Below are 24,640 nucleotides of genomic sequence, written 5' to 3'. Positions count from 1 at the left end.
GGGGTTATAGGCACCTTAAGATATCCACTGTAACACTGCTACCAAGAGCTGCCTTCACTTTACAAATGGCTTGAAAAGCGACCCTGAAGGGTAAAAATATAATTAAGAACACCAAGCAGGCTTCATCACCGATCATAACAAGGCGTACTTCATACTTAATCATCAAGAAAGCTGATTGTGTTACTTTGAACAAGCAGATGTATTTTAACAACTGCAAATAACTACTTAATGTCCAAACACAAATCTCCTTTCATTTCTACTTTCCTTTCATATACATGTCCCTACTTACATGTGGTCAGCAATTCATTACAATAGATTAAGAAATAATGACATTGAAATTATTAGATTAATTTTTCCAGTTTAACTTTGAAAGAGGAAACAGAATCCAACTCAACTATAGCCAGTGGGATGCAAGGTGTTGCATTCCCTTGTTGTTTGAGAAAAAGAGAAATTGATGGTAATTTGTTAAGGAGATAAGTGCCTTATATGAGTGCTTGTGTAAAATTAATGGCGGCTTTGGCGCCCTGCTGGCAGGACGAAGTTTTTACCCCGAGGGGTGGGAATAGCCCCATTCACATACCTACAGTAGAAATGTGTTTTTGGGTCTGTCCGAGATATTTTGAACGCCCTTTAAAATACCTAAATGGCAGTTTTCCTTAGCCTTTTCTATAATTTAATTTGGCTCGTGTAATCTCTTCCCTTTTATATCCCTCCATTCCGAAAAAGAAATCCGTTTCGGGGGTGCCTCCCCGTAATGGTATAGTCCATTATAGGGAGTACCCCCTCCCCCCTTGGGGTTTTTAGAGCCTAAGTCAACCAGACCATTATACCTTTTATATAACATTGTAAGTGTACTCCTTTTCCTTCTTAACTGCAAAGTGTTCCAGCTCAGTTCCTGTAACATTTCAGTAACACTAGCAGTCTTGTGGTAGTGGTCCTTTAATCCCTAGGAGTGCCAGTTGGCACAGCACGCCATGACTTTGTCAATACGTGACAGATTTCTTTGAATTTTTGCCACCAAGATGGTCTTGTAAAGATCTTCTCATTAAATGCTGAAAACTTGACCCCCTCCCTTATGTGATATGGTTGACCACACCCATAACTCAATTTTTTCGCCTAGCATTTGTGGGTCTTAAGAAATCTCTCACATTAATGAACATGTTGAGAACTGCAAAATAAGCTATAGTTTAGGGGTATACCTAATATACAAAAGGATTGGGACGTTTTGAACTTTTAAATTTCTACATTTTTATTAAAAGCCCATTTAGATCAAAGCCATAACTTTTTTCATTTATAGTAATATCAGGTATGAGATACACGAACGAGTAGCTTTAAAGTGGTATATCATACATGGACATTGAGTTTGTAGTCCTGGATCTGGACAAAATGTCGTTTTGCCTTAGGGGTTAAAGGGTTAAAGCATAGAGGCGTTTTACCAGATATCAGAAAACTGTCTTAGACAAACGCCGCTGCAGCCTTAAACAGGCCAGCGGAAATGTATCTTGATTATACATAAATGAGTACCTTAGCAATGGGTTGATATGTTCACGGGCCACAAGTTACCACTGTTTAGAATCGGGTTAGTTACACTACGTGATAATGATGGAATTAAATTGAGTGCTTTTACTAATAATTTTCAATCCAATGTGTGTTTGGGGTATTTGCGGACACGTTAAGTAAACGGTTTTCGCGAAGACTGAGTATGTGAGTTTAAAGGGGAAAAGTCACAGCGATTTTGAATTTTTTCTGTGAAACTTTTATACCTGCCAACTCTCACGCCGGCGGGTTGAAAACTTCGATCTCACGCTTACGGACCAATTTCTCACGCCTGGTCGAAAAATGTGAGCTATTACAGCCTTAACTGACACACGTTCCAAAATTATTTCAACTCAAACCAATGCGAGAAACGAAACTTTCATGTAAAATGAGTAAATGACGAGACTCCCCGAAATCTCTGATTTTTGAAGCTCTGTGTGCAGCATTGTCGTTTCCTTGAGAACTTCGGAATCATTCGCAACGTCTTCGAAAATTTTCGGACATTTTCGGAATCTCCGGATCTAGTCTTGTTATCTTCGAAAATCCTGGCACTCGTCTCCCAGGATAAAAATCTTACGCCTTTGAGTCAGAAAATAGTTGGCACGTATAAACTGACTCTGTGAGTACGATCCTGAAGTGTACTGAACCACTACACAAGGTGGTAGATATTATTAATTATGTGCCTGCAGATAATCTGATTCTCCTTAGACATTTGAGAATAAGGGCAAAAAGCTTTTTGGAACGAAATATTTCAACGTTATCTCAACGTCTTTTGTCGTTTGATCTTGTTAATCGGTCACGTGATTACCAGGCTGCCATGCTGGATTTAGTTTTTTTCATGTTTTAAGGTCTTGTAATGTTCGTAAACTGCTGAAGTGTTGCACACGTATGGGCGTGTGCACGTAAATCTGTGTAGTCTTCGCAGGCACTGGATCTCATATGGTTTTTTGTCACTATATGAAATTCTCGGTATACTGCCTAACTCAAATCGTACACTGCACAGTTAGTGATATTCGGGAAATATAAGGAGGTGATATGACGTATAAGGTCCGTACTCACTGAACATGTAAACAACTCGATAATTCGACTGTATCTTACTCTCGTGACCCAAGCCATCTTAGACGCAAAACTCAGATGTCATTTACTAACCATCTGTCACCGAAAAGTTCCACACTTCAACGGTTTTTGGAACCACGCTGTCGTTCAAACAGCTTCAATCGCAACTGTCAATCGGCGCAGATTTAAACTGAGAGGTCTGAAAGCAAAGGACGCTCCCTGACAATGTAAAATCCCTAACAACGGTTATCGTTAGTAGCGTGCATCACCTTTGAAGCCGGCCATTTCTGAGTACGGCTGAACACGAGAACTTGATCGGCGCGAAGAAAATTTGATCAAGATGAATACCATATGGATTTTGTTAATCTGTCTTGCGATCTTTATGCACTCTATGGCTGGACAAATTTCCAACGCAGATGACGAGGTTGATGGCTGGTTTCGTCGAGGACTAGCCGCAGATGTTGAGGACGAGAGAATAGATAGAAGAGGTAAGTCTAAGTTTTCGAATTGAAAGAAATGTCGCAAGAGTTCTTCTTAGAGTAAGAAAACCGAAAATCACAGCGACAGGGAAGTATATACTGTAGATCTATATGCATACTATATTTGTTAACTTTTATTTGAATAGTTAAAATTTTGGCCGGCGATTCTCAGCTTTTATTAAAACCCTATTGCAGAGGAGCACTCTTCGAGACACTGGGAGAACCAGAGGCAAGAACAAGATTGGCGACGGTTTTGTTTTAGTACTAAAACGTTTGTTTTCATCAAAAGATAAAACTAAATTAACAGTGGACATTTTTTGATAGGATTAGGTAAATGTTTGTCATGACAAACCAAGGGAAAGGGGCAATTTTCTCATACATTTAAATGGGACGAGGAAAAAAGTATTCAGTGAGATCGAGAATGGTCGATTCTAACGACCAAGGAACCGCAATAGACAAATAATATATAACAATAACTAGAATTTGCCGACAGATTTCAGTTTAGAATTTAAACAAATTACCATGGCAATAGGTCAGAGTTCTGTCTAAACTATACAGACTGATGAATCTGATAATGACCCAAAAATGACAAAATGAAAGGAGCTCAGTTTTACCGGCAAACGCCATCACTCTCAAGGATTCACAAATGGGAATTAAAAAAAGAAAACATAATTGAACCTTGCAACTTCATTCTTTCTCTTTCTTTGCTTGTCTTCTTTTTTCTTTCATTAAAAATCCAGTAATTTTGTTTGGAAGGACCACCGCGACAAAAGAAACGCACCGGATCCTGCACGGTAAAGGAGGGGGGAAAGGGTGGGGGTGTAGGAAAGGGAAGGGAGGGTCAGAAGGTCAAAAAGGGTGCCTAGAAAGTAGAGGACTGGAATATCAACTGTCTATTACATCTTAGTAACTAAAAGCTTGTTACGAGTTTTCTGATGGTATTTTTTTTGCTTGTGTGCAAAGATCGTTTCTTTAAGGAATCCACAATACTTTTTGCAGATCTTTGCCGTGACGAAAATCCTATAAGATGCCTTATCAGAAAACGCTTGTGCGACTCTTCAAAGTGGTTTTCAAGTAATTATTGGAAATTCATCAATTTTGTGCTGTACGAGTGTCCGTACACTTGCCGGATCTGTTACATATAAGGTCAGTATTTCAGTAATTTGGCCTGTACTTCCGGCTTTACCCCAGCTCAGGTCTAGCCGAGCGTGAACACTAAGGGGCTGTTTACATGGCCTGGGGGGAGGAAGATCCTAGCACAAGGAAGATCCAAGAAGGCGAAACAACTTTTCGTTTGGTTTACATGCAGAAATTTTGGTCGGAGTGGTTACCAAGTGGAGAATGAAAGAAGAAAAATTGTAGGCCTTTAGCAGTTGAACGCCCGGCTGCCGCCATATTTGTTCTTTATTGTCCCCAGTACTAGGATCTTCCGAGCGAAGGTAGTTTACATGGAGCTAGGATCTTTCCAGTGCTAGGATCTTTCCATCTCCCAGCTAGGAAGATCCTATCTCTAGGAAGATCCTAGCACTAGGGCCAAGTACAACTTTTTGCATGTAAACTGAATACAGAAAACATATGGCGCTATGATTATCCGCCTTCTAGTGCAAAGATCTTCCCCCCTCCATGTAAACAGCCCCTAAGCAAATGCCCACATGAGTCCCGTGCCCTGTGGCAACTCGTCGAGCAATCGCAAAACGCGTACGCAACACGTTTCCAGGCGGCTGCTGCCGATCGATTTTCCTGTGTTCTGTTCATGTGCTTAACTGCGGCCTTTATACAAAAAAAAAATGGAGTGCCCGTGCATGTCAACTTAACACTTTCATCCCGGTATATTAAGCATTATTACAAGTTGTTAGGCCAAACATCAAAGAAATGTACTACTCGGATAAAAATTGACCCACCGGCCCCTCTCTTCCCCCCCCCCCCCCCCAAAAAAAAAGGAAAAAATGTACCAAAATAATCAGTTTTTCCAATCTCAAATTGCCCATCACTGAAAATGTCTAAAACAAGAAAGTCCGCAACTTATATACCTGAGTACCCCTGGGGGTGCTAACCATGTTAAAATTGCTGGCGGAGTGCGATCAAGCGCAAAATGTCCTTTAGTATACCTTAGTTGCCATTATTGTTGTCCGACCGCTTTTAGCTGAAGGATGATTTGTAATCTTTTTACTACATATTTGTCTACGTTATAGGTTTTTCAAGACAACCGGATATCAAGGTCATAGCTAACAGCTGATAATATGGCCTAAACTTAGTGTGCAATAGTTTAGTAATGAGAAAGTACGAAAAGGTGGTCACAGAAAAATATCAGTATATAGTCAAATGATAGGTAACTAAAACAACTGTTTCCGTGTAGTGCAATCTTCGAGCCACGGTTGTTCAAAGAGCGGATAACTTTATCCAGTGGATAAAATGTACTCGGCCAACCAATACGTTTTATCTGCTAGATATAAGTTAACCACTTTTTAAACAATTGGGCCCGGTTTGTTAATTTTTTATATTTAATATCAATTAAACGTCTCTGTATTCTGCAGCCGCCGTGTTCCGTTAGATAAATGAAGCGGGTAAGGGTATTTTGCATACTGCACCGAATGCAGAATGTAGCATTTTAGGCCCGGTTCATACGTCGAACTTTACATGAGCCGAACCTAATCATTTGGTTCGGCGCATGTAAAGATCGACGTATGAATCAGTTAGGATCGACAGATTTGTATTTGGGTCGACCCGCCGTTCTATCCGACTGCGTCAGTCGAATAGAACGGTAAAAGTTCGACTTCGATTCAGACGTCGAACTTTTACATGTGCCGAACCAAATGCATACGTTACGTATAAATTATATAAATTATATAAATTATATCTATCCCAGAGGTCTGCGCGTTCCATCGACTTGGCATGCGCAAAGGACTTCATTCGGAACAAGATGGCGGGAAAAGAGGAATGTGCTTGTTCTTCTTGTTTCGAAACAGCTAAATATACTTGTCTGAGATGCGAAAGATTAAAAAAAAAGAAGAAGAATCTATTCTTGATGTGCACACGCACTTCAAACCGACAGAAACTTTCCAATACAGGCTATATCAAAGGCGAAGCCTCAAGACTTCTCAGAACAAAATCTTCAAAAACAACGTTTGAAGAACACATTACTCTATTCAAACAGAGATTACGCTACAGAGGTTACCTCGATAGCCTTATAGATAAAACTCTTTCAGAAGTCAACTTCCGCGAAAGAATGTCGGCACTACAAAACAGACAAAAAACGCCCAAAAACATTTTGCCGTTTGTTACGGAATATCGCCCTTCTGTGCCTAACCTAAAACAATTCAGATGAGTAAATGGCACTTGATAAAAAATCAGCCTCTGGTAAGAGAGATCTACAAAGACCCTTCCCTACTTTCGTACAGAAAAGAAGACTTTGAAAGACGTACTCGTAAGAGCAAATTAGCTTTGAAGGTCATACTCTTCCTATCTCCACCAATAGGAGGCGTGTTTGGCCTGTCTTCATTATTTTACCAAACAAGCTCTTCCACGTCAGAATTTATCTTTCCCGCCATTTTGAATCCTGTTGAGTAAAAACAACAGCCGCTGACCACGAAAATCTATTTTCTCACTTTAGCTTTAATTAAGTTCGACTTCAGTCAGGTTCGACGTCTGAATCAACTGCCGAACTTAATTATTTGGGTCGACCTTAATAGGTATTAGGTTCGGCTCATGTAAAGTTCGACGTATGAACCGGGCCTTACGCTCATCTACAACATAACAATGAATAACATTATTATTTAGGCCTAAGCACTTCCCTATACTATTTAGGGTTCAGCACCAATTATACACAGAGACGGTGAGCTTTCAGTTATTCGGTTATGGCAGACATTTGACATTAGGGAGCTTAAGCAACGACGACGGCAACGGCAACGAAAACGTCACCCGAAAATATATCTTTATTTCATTTGTGCCACTTCGCGATTGTTTCAACTCGCTCAACTTTTAGAAAAATGGCGAACTATCCAGAAACCAAATTGGTAGGAGTGGCGTAGAGATAAGAAAGAAAATGAAAAATTAACCGTCGTGCGTTCACGTTCTCCACAAAACCTTAAATGTGGTCATTTCACGTTGTTGTCGTTGTTGTTTTTCGGAGGACGGCAAAGAAATGTACCAAAATCTAAAACGCACGTGTAGAGCGATTGTTTTTGCTCATTAAACCTATTGTTCTGAGGCGTTGTCGTTGACGCCACCGTCGTCGTTGCTTAAAGGCTGGTTTCCATATGATCGCAGATCGCAATAAGGTCTGCGATCGTCTGCGATCCTGCGATCGTGATCGCAGACGATCGCAGAAGATAGAACCATGTTCTATCTAAAGGCTGGTTTCCATATGATCGCAGATCGCAATAAGGTCTGCGATCGTCTGCGATCCTGCGATCGTGATCGCAGACGATCGCAGAAGATAGAACCATGTTCTATCTAAAGGCTGGTTTCCATATGATCGCAGATCGCAATAAGGTCTGCGATCGTCTGCGATCCTGCGATCGTGATCGCAGGATCGCAAACGATCGCAGACCTTATTGCGATCTGCGATCATATGGAAACCAGCCTTAAGATGAGATTATGTCCGTTCTACTTTCTTTCTAACAATTACAGGCGCACAGCTGTGAAAGCCGCTGTAAAGCGGAAATCAACAGTCAACTAAATTTTCGTGTGCGAAACTATTTCAAAAGTTCTATAGTAGCATTTCTATTCTTTAACCTTTCAGCATTTTTTAATATATAATATTGAAAGCCATAATTTTAGTTTTCAAAATAAAACGTTGACATAGCGGGTATTCGCTATTGAATAGTATCTGCAAAAGAAAATACGGGCCTTCGGCTTTAAAAAAAAAAACTAATTACGAAATTCATGTTAAGCCCGTGCTTAATGGCTTAAAGGCTAGCTACGCCCCTGCAATATTTGTCTGTGTTTTAAAATGTTCTCTTTTAGGGGTCAGAAAAAGCTTGGGCCACGCCCACATAGGTCTCCTTTAGGGGTTTAATTCAAAATTTCCGAAGAGCATCCCCGCCCCTTACATATGACAGTCCCCCCTCCCCCCGGGGTGTTGTAGTAGTGGCCATGAATCATCGTATTTTGCTTGGCGTAAAAAACGAAATGACTGTGTTTTATCCTCGTCAGGATAACGCGATATGATTGCCAAAGAAACCTGAAAGGTTATTCAGTTTCCTAACAGTCTGACCAATTTCCTTTAAACTTGATTTGGTTTCGTATTTGAGACGGACTTGTACTTAAATCTCCGCTAATAGCCCTTTTCACGGTTAACTCTGTTCATTTGAATTCAATGAAATCTAGCATGTATGAGAGGCAATTTCGGGCTATTTTGTAGTTTTAGCCCGAAATTGCCTTGCATCCACGTTGGATAACATCGTAATGCAAATGAGAAAAATTAACCGTGAAAAGGGCTATTAAGTAAGAGAAACGTGTATGCTGCTGCTCCCCATTGTTAACTACATAAGGCAGTGTGTATCCTTTCGAAGGGAATAGTTTATTAGCTGTTTGGGTTAAAATCTGTGACGGTATGAATGGAGAGTGGCCTTACTTACGATATGACATAACTGTGTACAATGTGATAGATCAGTGTAGAATCAGTTAAAGCAATCAAGAGCGAAGAGCGCATGACAGTATAATACGTGACAAGAACAAAAAACCACAGACTTGTGGATAAGGAAAGAGCAGTGAAAAAGAAATATATCTGATCGCAGGTTAAAAGAAGTGTACCGCATGAAAGTATTGCTCAGTAGCTTTCATTTGAATGGTCACACTTTAAGATTTTATCCACAGACTCAAAAGGTAGAACATCTTGTACAGCATAATAAATAGCCTTTTAAAAATTACAGTCACATTACAGACGGGAAGTTTGACTTTCTTGTGAGTTAATTCAAATATTTCAGAAAAGGATTACATTCAGATTTTCCAAGCTCAGCCTCTTTTTGCATTCCCCTCCCCCCCCCCCCCCCCCTCCCCTTCCTGGCCCTGGCCCTAGGAACGAGGCAGTGAAACTAGCTTACTGAGGGAGGTCCCCAGAAAAGGTAACCTTCCTCCTCCTCCCCGCCACAGTACCCAAAAGTAACCACAACCGTGAAGGCCTGGGGAAAGAAAAATTACTGTCGTTTTCCGCTTCGGTGTACGATCGATCGATTCAAGGAACTGAGTTTCACCAATTTTTATAGGTTGTTTATATCCTTAAACATGGAAGACTTACAGCCAATTTCTGAAGCTGAACAAGCTTCGTTTTGTGTGGAGTTGATGAAGCGACTCAACATGCAACGAGGACAAGACTATTTATGCGACATAACCTTGGTGGCGAAAGAAGGCAACGAATTCAAGGCTCATAGAAATGTGCTTTCGGCGGTAAGCCCCTTCTTTGATAAGCTTTTTCAGAGTGAAATGAAAGAAAAGGAAGAAGGCATTATTCGGTTCGAAGAGATCTCAACGTCAATTTTGGAAGGCGTTTTGGAGTTCATCTACACAGGACATGTCGAGATACATGATGAACAAAGTGCAAAGGAACTGATCATCGCAGCCGACTTTTTACTGCTTGATTGTTTGAAAACCTTTGCTGGGCGATTTCTAGAGAAACTATTGACCAACGCCAATTGCATTTCGACCTTTTACTTCGCCGAGACATACCAATGCGAAGAGCTTGTCGCCAAAACTAGAAAGTTTGTACACGATAACTTCGCCTCCGTTGCAGAGTTGGACGAATTCTTAGACTTGGAGGCCGAAGAGGTTGATAAGTGGATTTCAAGTGATGAAATTTGTGTTGAAGCTGAAGAAGATATTTTCAAAATCATACAGAAGTGGATTGAACAAAAGGAAAGCGATCGAAAGTCGAAGTTTGAAGAATTGTTTCGTCATGTTCGACTGGTTTTTGTATCGCTTAATTTTCTGGTTCTTGATATCGCGTCGAACGAGTTGGTGCGTGACAACTACTCTTGTTTGACAAAGGTGAGGGACGCCATAGCGCTTGTCGGTTGTGAAAGTAAAGATCCTTTTCTGGAGTCACCTGAGTTACCTAGAAGAAGACTTGGATCTCACGCTATTGTAGCTTGTGGAGGTAAAGACGTTTATTGTTATCTTCCCGGAAAAGACGAGTGGAACCTTATGGCATACGATGGTCATGAAAGCGTAAACGAGGTCACTCCGATGGTAGTACTTCGAGATAACTTGTTTATCTTTGCTGGATTCGATCGAAAACCTAAGCAATATTATCCTTTTTTTAATAGTTTGTCCTCTGTGCGGCATTTGCAGTGGTTTAATCGTTATACACAAGTGGCCGTCGTTCGAGGGCAGATCTATGCCATTGATCGAACCAGACACAAATCCACAATTCAAAGATACAGTGTGGGTACATGTTCGTGGGAAAGAATTTTCACGTCTCATGAGGGTTGCAGGGATCACTCTTGTGTTGTTGCTGCTGGTGACTGTATGTATGTTTTGGGTGGGGAACTTTTACAGCGAGAACGAGAATTTGTCGCGAAAGCAGAAAGATTTGACACTGTCCAGAACAAGTGGGAAGAAATTGCAGACATGCAACAAGAAAGAGGTTATGCCTGTGGTGTGGCTACTCAAGGAAAGATTTTTGTTGCTGGAGGGTGCGGAAAAGGCGGCAAAACATCGAAATGTGAGGTGTACAATATTTCGACAAACGAATGGCAGTTCATCGGAAGCTTACGTGTTCCACGTTTTTTTGGAAGCATGGTGTGTGTCAATGGAGCATTGTATGTGTTGGGTGGTTCAAGATATCTATACTCTACATCGCCCTTGTACACAGTTGAAAGTTATAATCCCACAACAAACGAGTGGATTCAAAAGACCTCTATACCAATGAGAAGGATTTCAGTAGGAGTCAAGAAACCAGGCCCATTTAAAGGCTGTACATTGAAACTTTCTAAAGGAATGCTTGCGGTAAACTTAAATGAATTGATTCGGTAGGAAAGAGTTGAACTCCGATTTTTATAGTCATATCAACATCCGCCGATATATGCTGCAGACATTTCTCTAAAGACTTATTATAAGAATATATCTTGTGAGACTAAGCTTTTGCCATCTGTCTAGGTAGTTTACAAGTTAGAACAAATTTACGTATAAGCTTCGTTGTAGATAATTCTTTCGTCGTAGATGAGTGCCATGCACATTCTATCTAACGTCAACATCTTCCCTTTTAGAGAACGAACGGTCTTCCTTGTCGTTCGAACGTAACCGAGGGCGCACGAACGTCACGTGCCTTCCGGAAACTCGTAGCGAGAGTGGATAGACGTGTTTTCTCGCGCGGTGTGTCCATTTTTGCTCGCGCTTTCTTGCGTGTTGTCACACCAGACCGTTATCCCTACAAGAGAATAGGGACTTTTGCTATTGGAAGACCTTGCTGTCCATGTCTCCATCCTTTTTTCTTCACCGTTGATCCTGTTTACGTGTGTGAGTACTTATTATCCAGCCATATATTTTCTCTTGCCTGCGATTGGTCAAGACGCGTCACGTGACGCCATATGCTATAAACTGGCAGAAATCAGTCGTTGTTCCTTATAAGAACAGTCTCTCAGGTTTCAAAACTTAATCGTGAGTCGCTGTATTGAACGTACTGAGACTGTGTGACGAACGTCACGCCTGTGGACTTTTCAATTGTAATTTGTTTCGTTGCTAAGGGATTTACGTCGATTTGTTAACTTAGAATCAGATGATTAAGCCGCTTTCGGGGCACGTACGTACGAATCTATTTTTTCAATCAATTAGTTTTTGTACATTGTTGGATCGATCGGAACGCATTAAAAATATTGGTTACAAACTTTTTGAGTCTAGTGTTACTGGGAGTTAGGGCAACTAAAAGATTCCCTACATCGCTTCAGTGTGATTTAAAACATTCTTTGAAAACTTCAAGATGGAAGAGCGTTTTACTGTTTTACTGACCAGACCAAGACATCAACATAACTGTCGAAGCGCAGTTCTGGAAAACACTAAAAAAATCAACAATGCACGCACGCTCTCGATCAACATCTTACGTGCGCTTTAAATCAGCAAAACTATGTTAAGGAAAATAAACACCATAATCGTTATTTGACTTTAAAAATGTGCACGGATATTCGTTTTTGTTAATTCCGTCTTTTCTGAGAGAGCAGAAGCGTTTTTCAGCTTTTGTTTGACCCGCCGATAAAGGCATCTTCTGTCTGCTATTCTCAGAAATGACCACGGGTAAAAAAAATATCGTTTCTCCCATTGCTGATATCGGTTATTAATCAGCTAGACTGTGAGTAGTCTTTTTCTTCTCCTAAAAGTTTACACGAAACGTGCGTTTGATTTAACGAACAGCGACTGAATCAAGTGAAACTAAGGGAATTTAAACGAACTAAACCATACCTATCTTAACACCCTGTATAAAAGTATTGTCACAGACTGGGCAAACATCAAGAGCGGATCAAATCCAAAATAAATAGATTAGGCAACAGCCACTCAAGTGACCTTTTAGTTCAGTACTGTTAAACATGCGTCGTTTAAGCGAAGGCCTCTATTCCTTCAGTCTTGAATCCTCAAGTGCCTAGTAATTCCACGTTAAATATGGACACAAGAAATTAAAAATAGTCCAAAGAGCGCAAAGAAAAGGGGCCAACATTCCGGGGGGGATCGTGGAGCCACTCCAACTTTTTCAACCTAGAGAGCTTTGTAAGGCAATTTCCTTCCTTTAAATTAATTATCGTTATTTCACAGGCATGATGAATTTGTCATAGAAAGTTCTTGTCGATGTCGTTTTTACTTGATATATATAACGCTTGACGACTTTCGTATCATCGCTACAAAGTCTGCACGCTGAAAATTTCGTCCAGAAAAGTTTAGACTTCATAATTTAACGGTTCACTCGTCACATATACAGGATCAATATGCAGAGCCATACATTTCTACTGCGCAGATGAGGAAGGCGGTTCTTTATTGGATTAATTTTAAAAATGGAGAGAAAACGCGTTCAGGATATTCCAAGGTTCATCGGCCTCTTTTCGCTAAGACACAAACCCTAAGCCGGAAATGAAGATAAGCGTGACCGTGAAGGCCTGGGAATAGTCACGCAAATTCTTCGAATACAAAGCAATGCAGTAGTGTATTTCACCGAGATCAGTCGGGGCCGCTTCCCCTTCGGTATGGAAAACTATGAAACAAGCCAAGCCGAGCCGGACCCTTCAGAGCAACAAGAGTTTCGTGAGTTCGAGGACATTCCGCACGAGCCGTTTGACACCATGGAAGATTTAGAGCTTATCTCCGAGGTGCAACAGAATTTGTTTTGTGTGGAGTTAATGAAGAGACTCAACATGCAACGAAGACAAGACTACTTGTGCGACATCACCTTGGTGGCGAATGAAGGGAAAGAATTCAAGGCTCATAAGAATGTGCTTTCGGCGGTAAGTCCCTTCTTCGATAAGGTTTTTCAGAGTGAGATGAAAGAAAACGAGGAAGGCATCATTCGGTTCGAGGAGATCTCGGCGTCAATTTTGGAAGACGTCTTGGAGTTCATCTACACGGGCCATGTCATGATTCTTGATGAACGCAACGCCAAGGATCTAATCATGGCAGCAGATTTTTTATTTCTTGTTTGTTTGAAAACCTTAGCTGGACGATTTCTAGAGCAACTATTGACCAACTCCAATTGCAATTCGACTTTTTACTTCGCCGAGAAATACCAATGCGAAGAGCTTGTCGCCAAGGCTAGGAAGTTGGTACACGAGAATTTCGTCTCTGTTGCCGAATTGGACGATTTCTTAGACTTGGAGGCCGAAGAGGTTGAGAAGTGGATTTCAAGTGATGACATTTGCGTTGCAGCTGAAGAGGATGTTTTGAAAATCATACAAAAGTGGATTGAACAAAACGAAAGCGATCGAAAGGCGAAGTTTGAAGAATTGTTTCGCCACGTTCGACTGGTTTTGGTATCGCGTGACGTCCTTGTTGTTGATGTCGTGACGAACCAGCTGGTGTGTGACAACTACTCTTGTTGGAAGAGGGTGTCAGACGCCATAGCGTTACTTAGTTGTACTAGTGAAGATGCTCTTACGCAGTCACCGAGAAGAAGGCTTGGCACACATGCCATTGTAGCTTGTGGTGGTAAACACACTTTGTGTTATCTTCCCGAGACGGACACGTGGAAGTTTTTGGCGAATGGCTTGTTCGAAAACATGAACAACCGCACCCAGATGGTAACATTCCGAGATCAGTTGCTCACTTTCAATGGACGTTGCAACACTCACCGGTATGATCCTGTCTTTGATGGTTGGTCCTATTTGCCGCGTTTGAATCTTTCTCCTTCCTGGAAACGGGTGGCAGTTATCAGAGGGCAGATCTATGCCATTAATAAAACTAATGTACGTAAAAGGGAGCAAATAAAATCCACGATTGAAAGATACAATATGGAGTCATGGTCATGGGAGAGTATTTTTACTTCTGATAGTGGTTGCAGGGAAGACTGTTGTGTTGTTGTTGCTGGTGATTGTCTGTATGTTTTGGGTGGGACTACTGAGTTCCGGAAACTGGCTAGACGTTCTATGTTATTGGATCTGGACGAGTTCCATCCGGAATATGTCGCAAAAGCAGAGAGATTTGACACTGTTCAAAACAAATGGGGGGAAATCGCAGACATGCAGCAAGAAAGAGGCTGTGCCTTTGGTGTGGCCACTCAAGGAAAGATTTTTGTTGCAGGAGGACAGGGGACTGAGATCAGACAATTGAATTCATGTGAAGTGTACACGATTTCTACAAACGAATGGCAGTTTATCGGAAGCTTAAATGTTCCACGCTCGTGGGGAAGCATGGTGTGTGTCAATGGAACACTGTATGTGCTGGGTGGTTCACAACAGTATGAGGGATTTGAGTACACAGTTGAAAGTTATGATCCCACAATGAAGAAATGGACCCAAAGAGCCTCCATACCTGTGGACAAGATTCCAGGAGACAATAAACCTTCATTTAAAGGCTGTGCTTTAAAACTTCCCAAAGCAGCGCTTGCTAAACACAAATGAACCAGCTCGGAAGGAAATAGCTGATTTCAAAGTTTAAAGTGGCAAAATTCACCAACATGCTTGTAATTTGTGCGGACACTGGTCGTCACCAGAATCGGCTTTGAGATGTCTTGTGAGTTTTTAAGTTATTGGAAGTCAAAAGCGACGTTGTCAATAAGTGTTCGTTGTGTAGGAGTGAGAATCATATTAAACCTAACGTAGTTGTCTTTCCTTGTAGACAACGAAAAGCGCCCCTTTTTTTTCAGGGTCCAGAGAGAACAACTCATGTAAACGCATGGCTTGAATGAATAGAAGGTCAATCTGGGCAGCAGTCGAGTTTTGCTCTCACTTGATCCCGGAAGGAGTTTAGAAGCTTCCCGGATTCTAATTTTCTCTTTTAGTAGACATAGACATAAATTGAACATGGTATTTAACATCTATTCTACAAAATTGGGTCGTATATGAGCTGTTATTATCTGTAATATTTTTGCCAGCGTGCGATTGGTCAAAATGTATCAAAACCTGGGACATATCAAATGAGCTCAGTTTTTCTTTCCAAGAGACATTCCCCACAATCGGCAATTTGCACTGCAGATTGGAGTCGCTTTAACGGAGTGCCTGGCATGTCTTGAGGCAGTAACCTTTACTTGGCTTTAAAGATATTCAAAGAAACTATGCACGGACCTTTGTTCTTGTTCGTCCGTTACTGGACGCTCGCGGTCCCCCCCCTCCCCTACCCTTTGGGGGACTCCCTTTTCCTTGAGCTTCTCTCTCGGAAATATGTTCTCCTCTCAGAACAGTTAATGTTTGTGAACGAACATCCGTATGCATATATGCTGTGTGTGTTAAGTGAAGTTTGCAACAGTATCAATATGTAAATACGAAATTAAGTGGTTAGTTTTTAGAAAGCGTATATAACATGAGTTGTTAAAAACAAGATTTTTAACAAATCGACGGAGGTTTTCTATGGTCTAAACTTTTTTATTCAAACATGATCTCATATTCAACATGCGTTTGTGAGCATTATGAAATAGACCATAAATGACGTCAAAAAATGTTCCAAACTTTTACAATTACATGGAAAAAGTACGAGCAGGATTGACTTTAAAGCGCGCGCGTTACATCTGCATCTGACGTCATTTTCATTGTCTGTACTCTGATCTTCTTGTAGACAATAGCTACGAGTTAATCAGCGCGCGGGAATTTTAACAGTTGTTCGAGAAAAGTTTTTTTGCATAATTTTTTCCCAATATATGTAGTTTATCATGACGTAAACGATCGTAACAGGCTTGTTAGTTATTCAGAAAAAAAAAATGAAATGATATTGTTGAGTTAGACTGATGCATTTCCCTATGTCGTAAAGATTCCTAATATAGTGTACGCATATCGGCTTCGTTCGACAAAGAGTAACCTGTGGGTTTATAAATCAGTTCTGTTATTGCAAACAGTTTTACTTCGGCTTTTCCTTAAATAAAACATTTACCTGTCATCTGTTTGTCTCGTTAATTGTCATATACAAATCTAGTACCTGAACCAAACTAAGGGTTAAGCCGCACACTGACTGCAGTAGATCCTCAAGGCGGGAGCTCAAGAACCCGCTACTTGAAATGTTAAGTATATTGGAAAATTTCCACACACCCCTCCCCCCTCCCCCTTATTAGTAAAAATCAACCTCGTTTTCAGGGTCTCTCCTTTTCCCGTCCACTGGAGTGACGTCAGATGCTTTTCCACGCGGCTGCTGCCGATCGATTTTCATGCGTTTTCACGTGCTTAACTGCAGTCTCTAAAGAAAATTTCGAAGACTTTCATCCTGATACAGGGTATATTTAGCATTTTTACAAGTTGTTAGGCCAAACATCAAAGAAATGTTCTACTCGGATAAAAATTGTCCCACCGGCCTCTCCCCCCCTCCCCCTAACCCCCCAGCTCCCCTTAAAACTACCAAAATCATCAGTTTTCCCAATCTCAAATTGCACATCAGAAAATGTCTAAATCAAGAAAGTCCGCGATCACTAATTTTAATCTAATATACCTAAGTACCCCTGGGGACTGCTAACCATGTTAAAATTGCTGGCAGACAGCGATCTTGAAAGCGCAATATGTCTGTTTAGTATACCTCAGTTGCCATTATTGTGGCCCGACCGCTCTATGCTGAAAGATGATTTGTAATCTTTTTATACATATTTATCTACATTATACGTTTTTTAAGACAACCGGATGTCAAGGTCTTATAATCCATCAAATATTTTCGCTCGCCCGCGATTGGTCTAAACGCCTCACGTGACCGAATATACCCCAGCTAAAACTGGGGAATATCCGATGATATTCCCCAAGTGATATTCTCCAATTTCAAAAACTTCAAGGCGCGTCAAGTTTGCAATTAAAATTAATCTCGAGATGGGGAAACGGTTTGCTTTTGTGACAGAAGAAGAGATAAACCTGCTGGTCGATAAAGCAGCATCAGAAAACAACATACACTCTAAACGTTTTTGACAGTAAACTGTTCTGAAACAAAATGTTCAAATACTCAAGCTCTTGTTACATGTTGCGAAAAATATTTGAAGGATAATAACCACAATAGCCTCCATTTGACTTAAAAAAATATGCTCCTCGAAGCTCACAGTTTTCCTCGAGCTTCGCTCTCGGAAAACTGTTCGCTTCTCGGAACAGATAATGCCCGCGGACAAATATCTGAGCATATTTTCGCGCCAAATGGAGGCTATTGTTTATATAGTTAATAGCTGACAATATGGCCTAAACTAATTGTGCAATAGTGTAGTAACGAGAAAGTACCAAAAGGTTGTCACGACAAAATATTGTATAGTCAAGGTTTAATGCGATAAACAACAACGTTTTTTTAAAGCTTTCGCTAAATCGTGTATGTCACCGAGCAAATCACCTGAAATCATATTACAAGCAACAAAGATGAGTTAATCGTTTCAGCTAGTTAACCTGTGAAGTCGAAAAGATTCAAAGATTGATCAAGGATGAAATGGTAGATAACGGAAACACTGAATTGTTTCCTTGTACAGTTGTGCAATCTTTGAGCCCCGGTTGTTCAAAGAGCGGAACAATTGGGTCTTGTCTGTTAATTTTTTTATGATTAATTAATATCAATTAAACGTCTCTGTATTCTGCAGCCGCCGTGTTCTGTTAGATAAATGAAATGAGGCGGGTAGGAGTATTTTGCATACTACACTGAATGCAGAATGTAGTATTTTACGCCCACCTACAACATTTAGGGTTTAATAATGAATGACATTATTTAGGCCTCAGCACTTCTCTTTATTTTTCTATTTGGGATTAAGAACTGATTATTAGGACGGTTAAGTTTCACTCAGTATTGTTATGGTAGATATAGATTCGACGTTCGGCGTTCTGCAGAATCCCCAGTGCCTTAATGCGATCGAAAGCTTTCCCTTTTTATATCGTTCACAGTGATTTCCAAACGCCAAATTTTCAGTCATATTCTGTCACATTTCATCAAGAAATGCCTGATTCACGTTTTGTGGCAGAACAATGGCAATGAATCGGCGTACTTGCTTGGCGTAAAAGACAAAATGACTGTGTTTTATCCTCGTCAGGATATAACGATATGACTGCCAAAGAAACCTGAAAGGTTATTTAGTTCCCTAACAGCCTAACAACTGTCCTTAAAACTTGATTTAGTTTCGTGGTGTTGCTCCCCATTGTTAACTATATGAGGCGTGTATCCCCTCCAAGATAATAGTTTGTTAGCTGTATGGGTTAAAATCTTTGACGGTATGAATGGAGAGTGGCCTTACTTACGAAATGGCATAATTATGCAAATTATGATAGATCAGTGTGGAATGAGTTAAAGAGATCAATCAACTGAGCTAAAGAGCGCATGACAAGACTATCATGACAAGAACAACAACAACAACAACAAAAAAAAAAAAAACAACACAGACTTATGGATTAGGAAAGAACAGTTAAAAAGAAATAAATCTGATGGCAGATATTTGGAGGAAGTGTACAACAGGAAAAGCTGCTCAGCAGCTTTCATTTGAATGATAACACTTTAAGATTTTATCCACAGACTCAAAAGGTAGAACCACCTTGTACAGCATAATAAATAGCCTTAAATTGAACGGTCACATTACGGACTGGACGTTTGACTTTCCTGTAAGAGAAGAAAAGAACTATTCAGATTTTCCAAGCTCAGACTCTTTTCGAGGGCACCAAGGTGCGAGGCAGTGTAACTAGCTTACTGACGGGTCCCCTGGAAAGAAAAGAAAAACCTCCCCCCCGCCCCAATACCCGGAAGTAGCCACAACTGAGAAGTCCTGGGGAAAGACGCCACCAAATTACTTTCGTTTAACGCTCCGGTGACGATCGATCGATTCAAGTAGTCTCACTAAGATTTATAGGCTGTTATCCTTAAACATGGAAGACTTAGAGCCGATTTCTGATACTGAACAAGCGTCAATTTGTGTGGAGTTAATGAAGCGACTCAACATGCAACGAAGACAAGACTGTTTGTGCGACATAACCTTAGTGGCGAAAGAAGGGAAAGAATTCAAGGCTCATAGAAATGTGCTTTCGGCGGTAAGTCCGTTCTTCGCTAAGCTTTTTCAGAGTGAGATGAAAGAAAAGGAAGAAGGCATCATTCGGTTCGAGGAGATCTCGGCGTCGATTTTGGAAGACGTTTTGGAGTTCATCTACACAGGACAAGTCATGATTCTTGATGAACGAAGTGCCAAGGATTTGATCATCGCAGCCGATTATTTGCTTCTTGATTCTTTGAAAGCCATCGCTGAGCGATTTCTTAGGGAACGATTGACCAACTCCACTTGCATTTCGACCTTTTACTTCGCCGACAAATACCATTGCGAAGAGCTTGTCTCCACAAGCAGGAAGTTTATACACGAAAACTTCGCTTCTGTTGCAGGTGAATTGGACGAATTCGTACAGTTGGAGGCCGAAGAGGTTGAGAGGTGGATTTCAAGTGATGACATTTGCGTTGCAGCTGAAGAGGATGTTTTGAAAATCATACAAAAGTGGATTGAACAAAACGAAAGCGATCGAAAGGCGAAGTTTGAAGAACTGTTTCGTCACGTTCGACTGGTTTTGGTATCGCGTGACGTCCTTGTTGATGATGTCGTGACGAACCAGCTGGTGCGTGACAACTACTCTTGTTGGAAAAGGGTGTCAGACGCCATAGCGTTAGTAAGTTGTACAAGTGAAGATTCTCTTATGCAATCACCGAGACGAAGGCTTGGATCACACGCCATTGTAGCTTGTGGTGGTAAACACTCTTTGTGTTATCTTCCTGAGATGGATACGTGGAAGTTTTTGGCGAACGGCACGTTCGGAAACATAAGAAACCGCACTCAGATGGTAACATTCCGAGATCAGCTGTTCATGTTTAACGTAAGTTGCAACACTCAGCGATACGATCCTGCTTTTAATGTTTGGTCCTCTTTGGAACATTTGTATCTTTCGTCTTATTCGAAACAGGTGGCAGTAATCAGAGGGCAGATCTATGCCATTGCTGTAAATAACACAGAAAAATCCACAATTGAAAGATACAATGTGGGATCATGTTCATGGGAAAACATTTTCACGTCTCATGAGGGTTGCAGGGATCACTCTTGTGTTGTTGCTGCTGGTGACTGTATGTATGTTTTGGGTGGGAAACCTTTACAGCAAGAAGGAGGAGAATATGTTGCAAAAGCAGAGAGGTTTGACACTGTTCACAACAAATGGGAGCAAATTGCAGACATGCAGCAAGAAAGAGGTTGTGCCTGTGGTGTGGCTACTCAAGGAAACATTTTTGTTGCTGGAGGGTACAAAGAAATGAACAACCAATTGAAATCATGTGAAGTGTACAATATTTCTACAAATGAATGGCAGTTCATCGGAAGCTTAAATTTTTCACATGTTTTCGGAAGCATGGTGTGTGTCAATGGAGCACTGTATGTGCTGGGTGGTATAAAACTTTATCGAAACCTGCCCGTGTACACAGTTGAAAGTTATAATCCCACAACGAACGAGTGGATTCAAAAGACCTCCATACCAGTGGATAGGATCCCAGGAAACAACAAACCCGACTTATTTAAAGGCTGTGCATTGAAATTTCCTAAAGGAATGCTTGCTAAACTCAAATGAATTGACTCGGCAGTAAAGAGTTGAACTCCGATTTTTATAGTCATATCAAAATCGGCGTGACATATGCTGCAGACGTTTCTCTAGAGAGTAATCGATGAGAATATATCTTGTGAGACTAATCTTTTGCCACCTATCTTGGTAGTTTACAAGTCAGAACAAATTTACGTATTAGCTTCGTTTTAGATATTTCTTCCTTCGTAGACGAGTGCCATGCATATTCTATCTAACGTAAATATCTTCCCTTTTAGATTAAGAACGGTCCTCCTTTTGGTTCGGAGGTAACCGAGGGCGCACGAACGTCACGTGCCTTCCGGAAACTCGTAGCGACAGTGGATAAACGTGTTTTCTCGCGCGGTGTGTCCATTATTTCGCGCGCTTTCTCGCGTGTTCTCACACCAGACCGTTATCCCTGCAAGAGAATAGGGACTTTGACTATTGGTAGACCTAGTGGCCCATCTCTCCATTTTTTTTTTTTTTTTTTGCTTTACCGTCAGTCGTGTTTACGTATGTGAGCACTTATTATCCAGTCATATATTTTCGCTTGCCGCGATTGGTCAAGAAGCGTCACGTGACGCCATATCCTTTAATGAAAACTGTCAGAAATCAGTTGTTGTTCCTGATATGAACAGTCCCTCAGTTTTCAAAACTTGATCGTGACCCGGGATCGTGACTCGCTTCAGGGTAATTAAAAACATTCTTTGAAAACTTCAAGATGGAAGAGCGTTTTGCTGTTGGACCAGACCAGGACATCAACATAATTGTCGAAGCGCAGAAAAGTTTTATTAACTTGGCCCCAGGTGTTGGAACATGCGAAGACTAAAAAGTCGACACCTGTACGCGTTGTCTGAAATTTCAAACGTCTCCCCCTCCCCCCCCCCCCTAACCCACTGGGGCCGTGCTCTTCTGTGGGTTAGGGGAAGGAGTAGCACGTGGCTGACATCTCAAACTACTCTACGCGCGGTTTCAGCAAAAAAATGTTTAAAGGATTCTTATCTTGGAACAGACTGAATGTTCATGGACAAGTTTATTTATGGCCAACAAGGCGCGTAGAAAGTCACAGTTAACAATACGAATAATTATGTAAAATATAGACATGATAGACTTCTTCTGTTGTAGGATTTTAGAAGCATAAATAGCATGGTTATATAGTCAAGAATGTTGCCTGTTTTCGTGTTTGTTGATATGTCAAATGTTTCATGAAGTAAACGATGTCAGCAACAAGCTTTTTGTAGCTGTCCTAGAAAAAATGAGATGATATTGCTTTCTTGCATGGGCCAACCGTGGCATTCCTTGCTAGCAGAGGTCTCTGACGGCGAGAAGGGAGAGAGACCTCAGCCGACCCCCGACGCGTTCTCTCATGTAGCCGCCGACCAGATTTTTGGTCGAAACTGACCGGTTTCCAAAACTGGTTACCGTTAATAAGCAATGCGCATACTCTGTTCAGATTGTGCGCTGGAAATTTCCAAGCCCACAGTTGTTTCGGCTTCCGCTGGTTTACAAGTTTCGCACTTCAGTTATTTCACGTTTGCCATCTTCAAAATCCTTACTTCGCTTTATTTAATGATTCCACTTTGCGAAAGCATCCCTTACAGAGCGGTGAAGATTCCTTTTGAAAGTTAGCAGTGCTCTCCAACAAACTGCAAACTACAGCATTTCAATCGCTTGTATTTAGCATAGTTAGTATTTAGCGATCGCCAGGTGTTCTGGCCACTTAACTTGAAATCATGTTACTCGGCACAAAAGGCAGTTTTCATCATTACTTACAGCCTGCTGGTTTTGCTGGTCTCCGTGGAGAATTATGTTCTTTGAATTTGCGATGTTGTTCAGGAGTCCGTGGCATTTCCACATACAGCTATCAGTAATTTCACACATCGCCCTACCGCGACTGTTATTCGCGCGCAAACCGGTTTGCGAAGCTCGTGTTACATGCGGCTAAAATGTCACTCGTTGCTAGGAAACCCTAGTGCATGCGCGACAGAAGATTTGTCGGGGGCCGGCAGAGGTCTCTCTCCCTTCTCCCTGTCAGAGACCTCTGCTAGCAGGGAAACCGTGGCAATACATTTTATCCGTTAGATGAAAGTTAACCGCTCTTTAAACAATGGGCCTAATCTGTTAAATTTTTATATTAATTAATATTAATTAAACGTCTCTGTATTCTGCAGCCCCCGTTCCGTTAAATAAATAAAGTGGGTAGGAGTATTTTGCATACTGCACCGAAAGCAGAATGTAGCATTTTACGCTCTTCTTCAACATTCATGGTTTAACAATGAATGATATTGTTATTATTTAGGCCTTAGCACTTCTCTATACTATTTAGGGTTAAGCACCAATTATACACTGAGACCGCTTAGCTTTCAGTTATTCGGTTATGGCAGACATTTGACATTATCAGGGACTTCTATGCCTTGACCTTCGGCGTTCTGCAAAATATCCCTGCCGAAGAATTTAAGCTTTTCCCTTTTATCTCGTTCGCTGATTTCCCCTGCCAAATTGTTATATTTCAACAAGAAATGGCTAGATTCAAGGGTGTTGTCCTGGGAAGGGGGGTGGGGGACTCTCATATGAAAGGGGCGGGGATGCTCATCGTCTCGCTTAGGAGTGTAAACTTCGGATTTTGGTCTCACTTCGGATATTATGGGCAAACCTCCATTACATTTAGGATTTTATCCACAGGTTTCTTTCAGGGTTGCACGCGAAGAAATATAAAAATAAATATTTGTCTGTGTTTTAAAATCGTCTCCTTTAGGGGTCTAAAAAAGATTGGGCCACGCCCAGATTGGTCTCCTTTAGGGGTTTAATTCAAAATGAGTCAAGTTCAAGCAACAACCGTGGACGATAATCCTGCTGGTGTACGTTGGATCAATTGTTGATCTGATCGGCTTAACAAGTACAAATGATAAAAGAAGCAGAGACCGATACAACGTAGAATTACGGTTTAAAGGTTACTATATTTCGGCTGGCCAAACCAGCCTTCTTCAGGTATAATGAAAATTTACGTTGTATCGGTCTCTGCTTCTTTTATCATTTGTACTTGTTAAGCCGATCAGATCCAACGTATACCAGCAGGATTATCGTCCACGGTTGTTGCTTGGACTTGACTCATTTTGGATTTCAACCGTAGATCTTCATACAGATCCGATTTTACCTGCTATTTCTTCACTTCTTCATGGGCATTGACATCGCTTCATGGAGAATTTGCATTGGGTCCTTCACGCATTTTACTCATGTTTTGGCATCTACTAGTACGCCTTCCAACTCAACTGCAGCTGTCAAGAAGTCGTCGCCCGGACGTTCTACTCTTTTCGTGGCATTTGTTATTCTGGCCCTCGCTTCCTCACTTACAATATGTATGGATATTGAACCCAATCCCGGACCTCGTCCTATTACCCGTACGACCAGACAACCGGCCACAACAGCTGCCTCAGACCG

The 24,640-nt window shown here is 41.2% G+C and overlaps 3 protein-coding genes across 4 annotated transcripts; all 3 read left to right on the top strand.

Moving 5' to 3' along the window:
• The first annotated feature begins 4,172 nt into the window (after positions 1–4,172).
• Positions 4,173–22,486, top strand: LOC146462674 (kelch-like protein 24). Of its 2 annotated transcripts, none has more exons than XM_085085533.1 (2): positions 4,173–4,217; positions 19,471–22,486. In XM_085085533.1, the coding sequence occupies exon 2, from the start codon at positions 19,487–19,489 to the stop codon at positions 21,209–21,211; it is 1,725 nt and encodes a 574-aa protein (XP_084941659.1). In that variant the 5' UTR covers positions 4,173–4,217; positions 19,471–19,486; the 3' UTR covers positions 21,212–22,486. The 2 variants fall into 2 exon arrangements, with proteins under 2 accessions (XP_084941659.1, XP_084941660.1); XM_085085534.1 differs by lacking the exon at positions 4,173–4,217 and adding an exon at positions 9,213–9,277.
• On the top strand, positions 9,212–12,417 carry LOC146462676 (kelch-like protein 11). Its single transcript, XM_085085531.1, has one exon. The coding sequence runs from the start codon at positions 9,297–9,299 to the stop codon at positions 11,040–11,042; it is 1,746 nt and encodes a 581-aa protein (XP_084941657.1). The 5' UTR covers positions 9,212–9,296; the 3' UTR covers positions 11,043–12,417.
• Positions 13,223–16,568, top strand: LOC146462675 (kelch-like protein 24). The gene has a single exon (XM_085085529.1). It carries the CDS (start codon positions 13,235–13,237, stop codon positions 15,098–15,100), a length of 1,866 nt encoding a protein of 621 aa, XP_084941655.1. The 5' UTR covers positions 13,223–13,234; the 3' UTR covers positions 15,101–16,568.
• Positions 22,487–24,640: the final 2,154 nt, after the last annotated feature.

Source organism: Pavona decussata, unplaced genomic scaffold (assembly GCF_977016875.1).
Source record: "Pavona decussata unplaced genomic scaffold, jaPavDecu1.1 SCAFFOLD_186, whole genome shotgun sequence".
NCBI lineage: Eukaryota > Metazoa > Cnidaria > Anthozoa > Scleractinia > Agariciidae > Pavona > Pavona decussata.
This window is presented reverse-complemented; position numbering and strand designations above follow the sequence as displayed.

Coding starts and splice junctions, on each gene's coding strand:
- LOC146462676 (XM_085085531.1), top strand. CDS start 9,297: ATGGAAGACTTACAGCCAATTTCTGAAGCTGAACAAGCTTCGTTTTGT.
- LOC146462675 (XM_085085529.1), top strand. CDS start 13,235: ATGGAAAACTATGAAACAAGCCAAGCCGAGCCGGACCCTTCAGAGCAA.
- LOC146462674 (XM_085085533.1), top strand. CDS start 19,487: ATGGAAGACTTAGAGCCGATTTCTGATACTGAACAAGCGTCAATTTGT.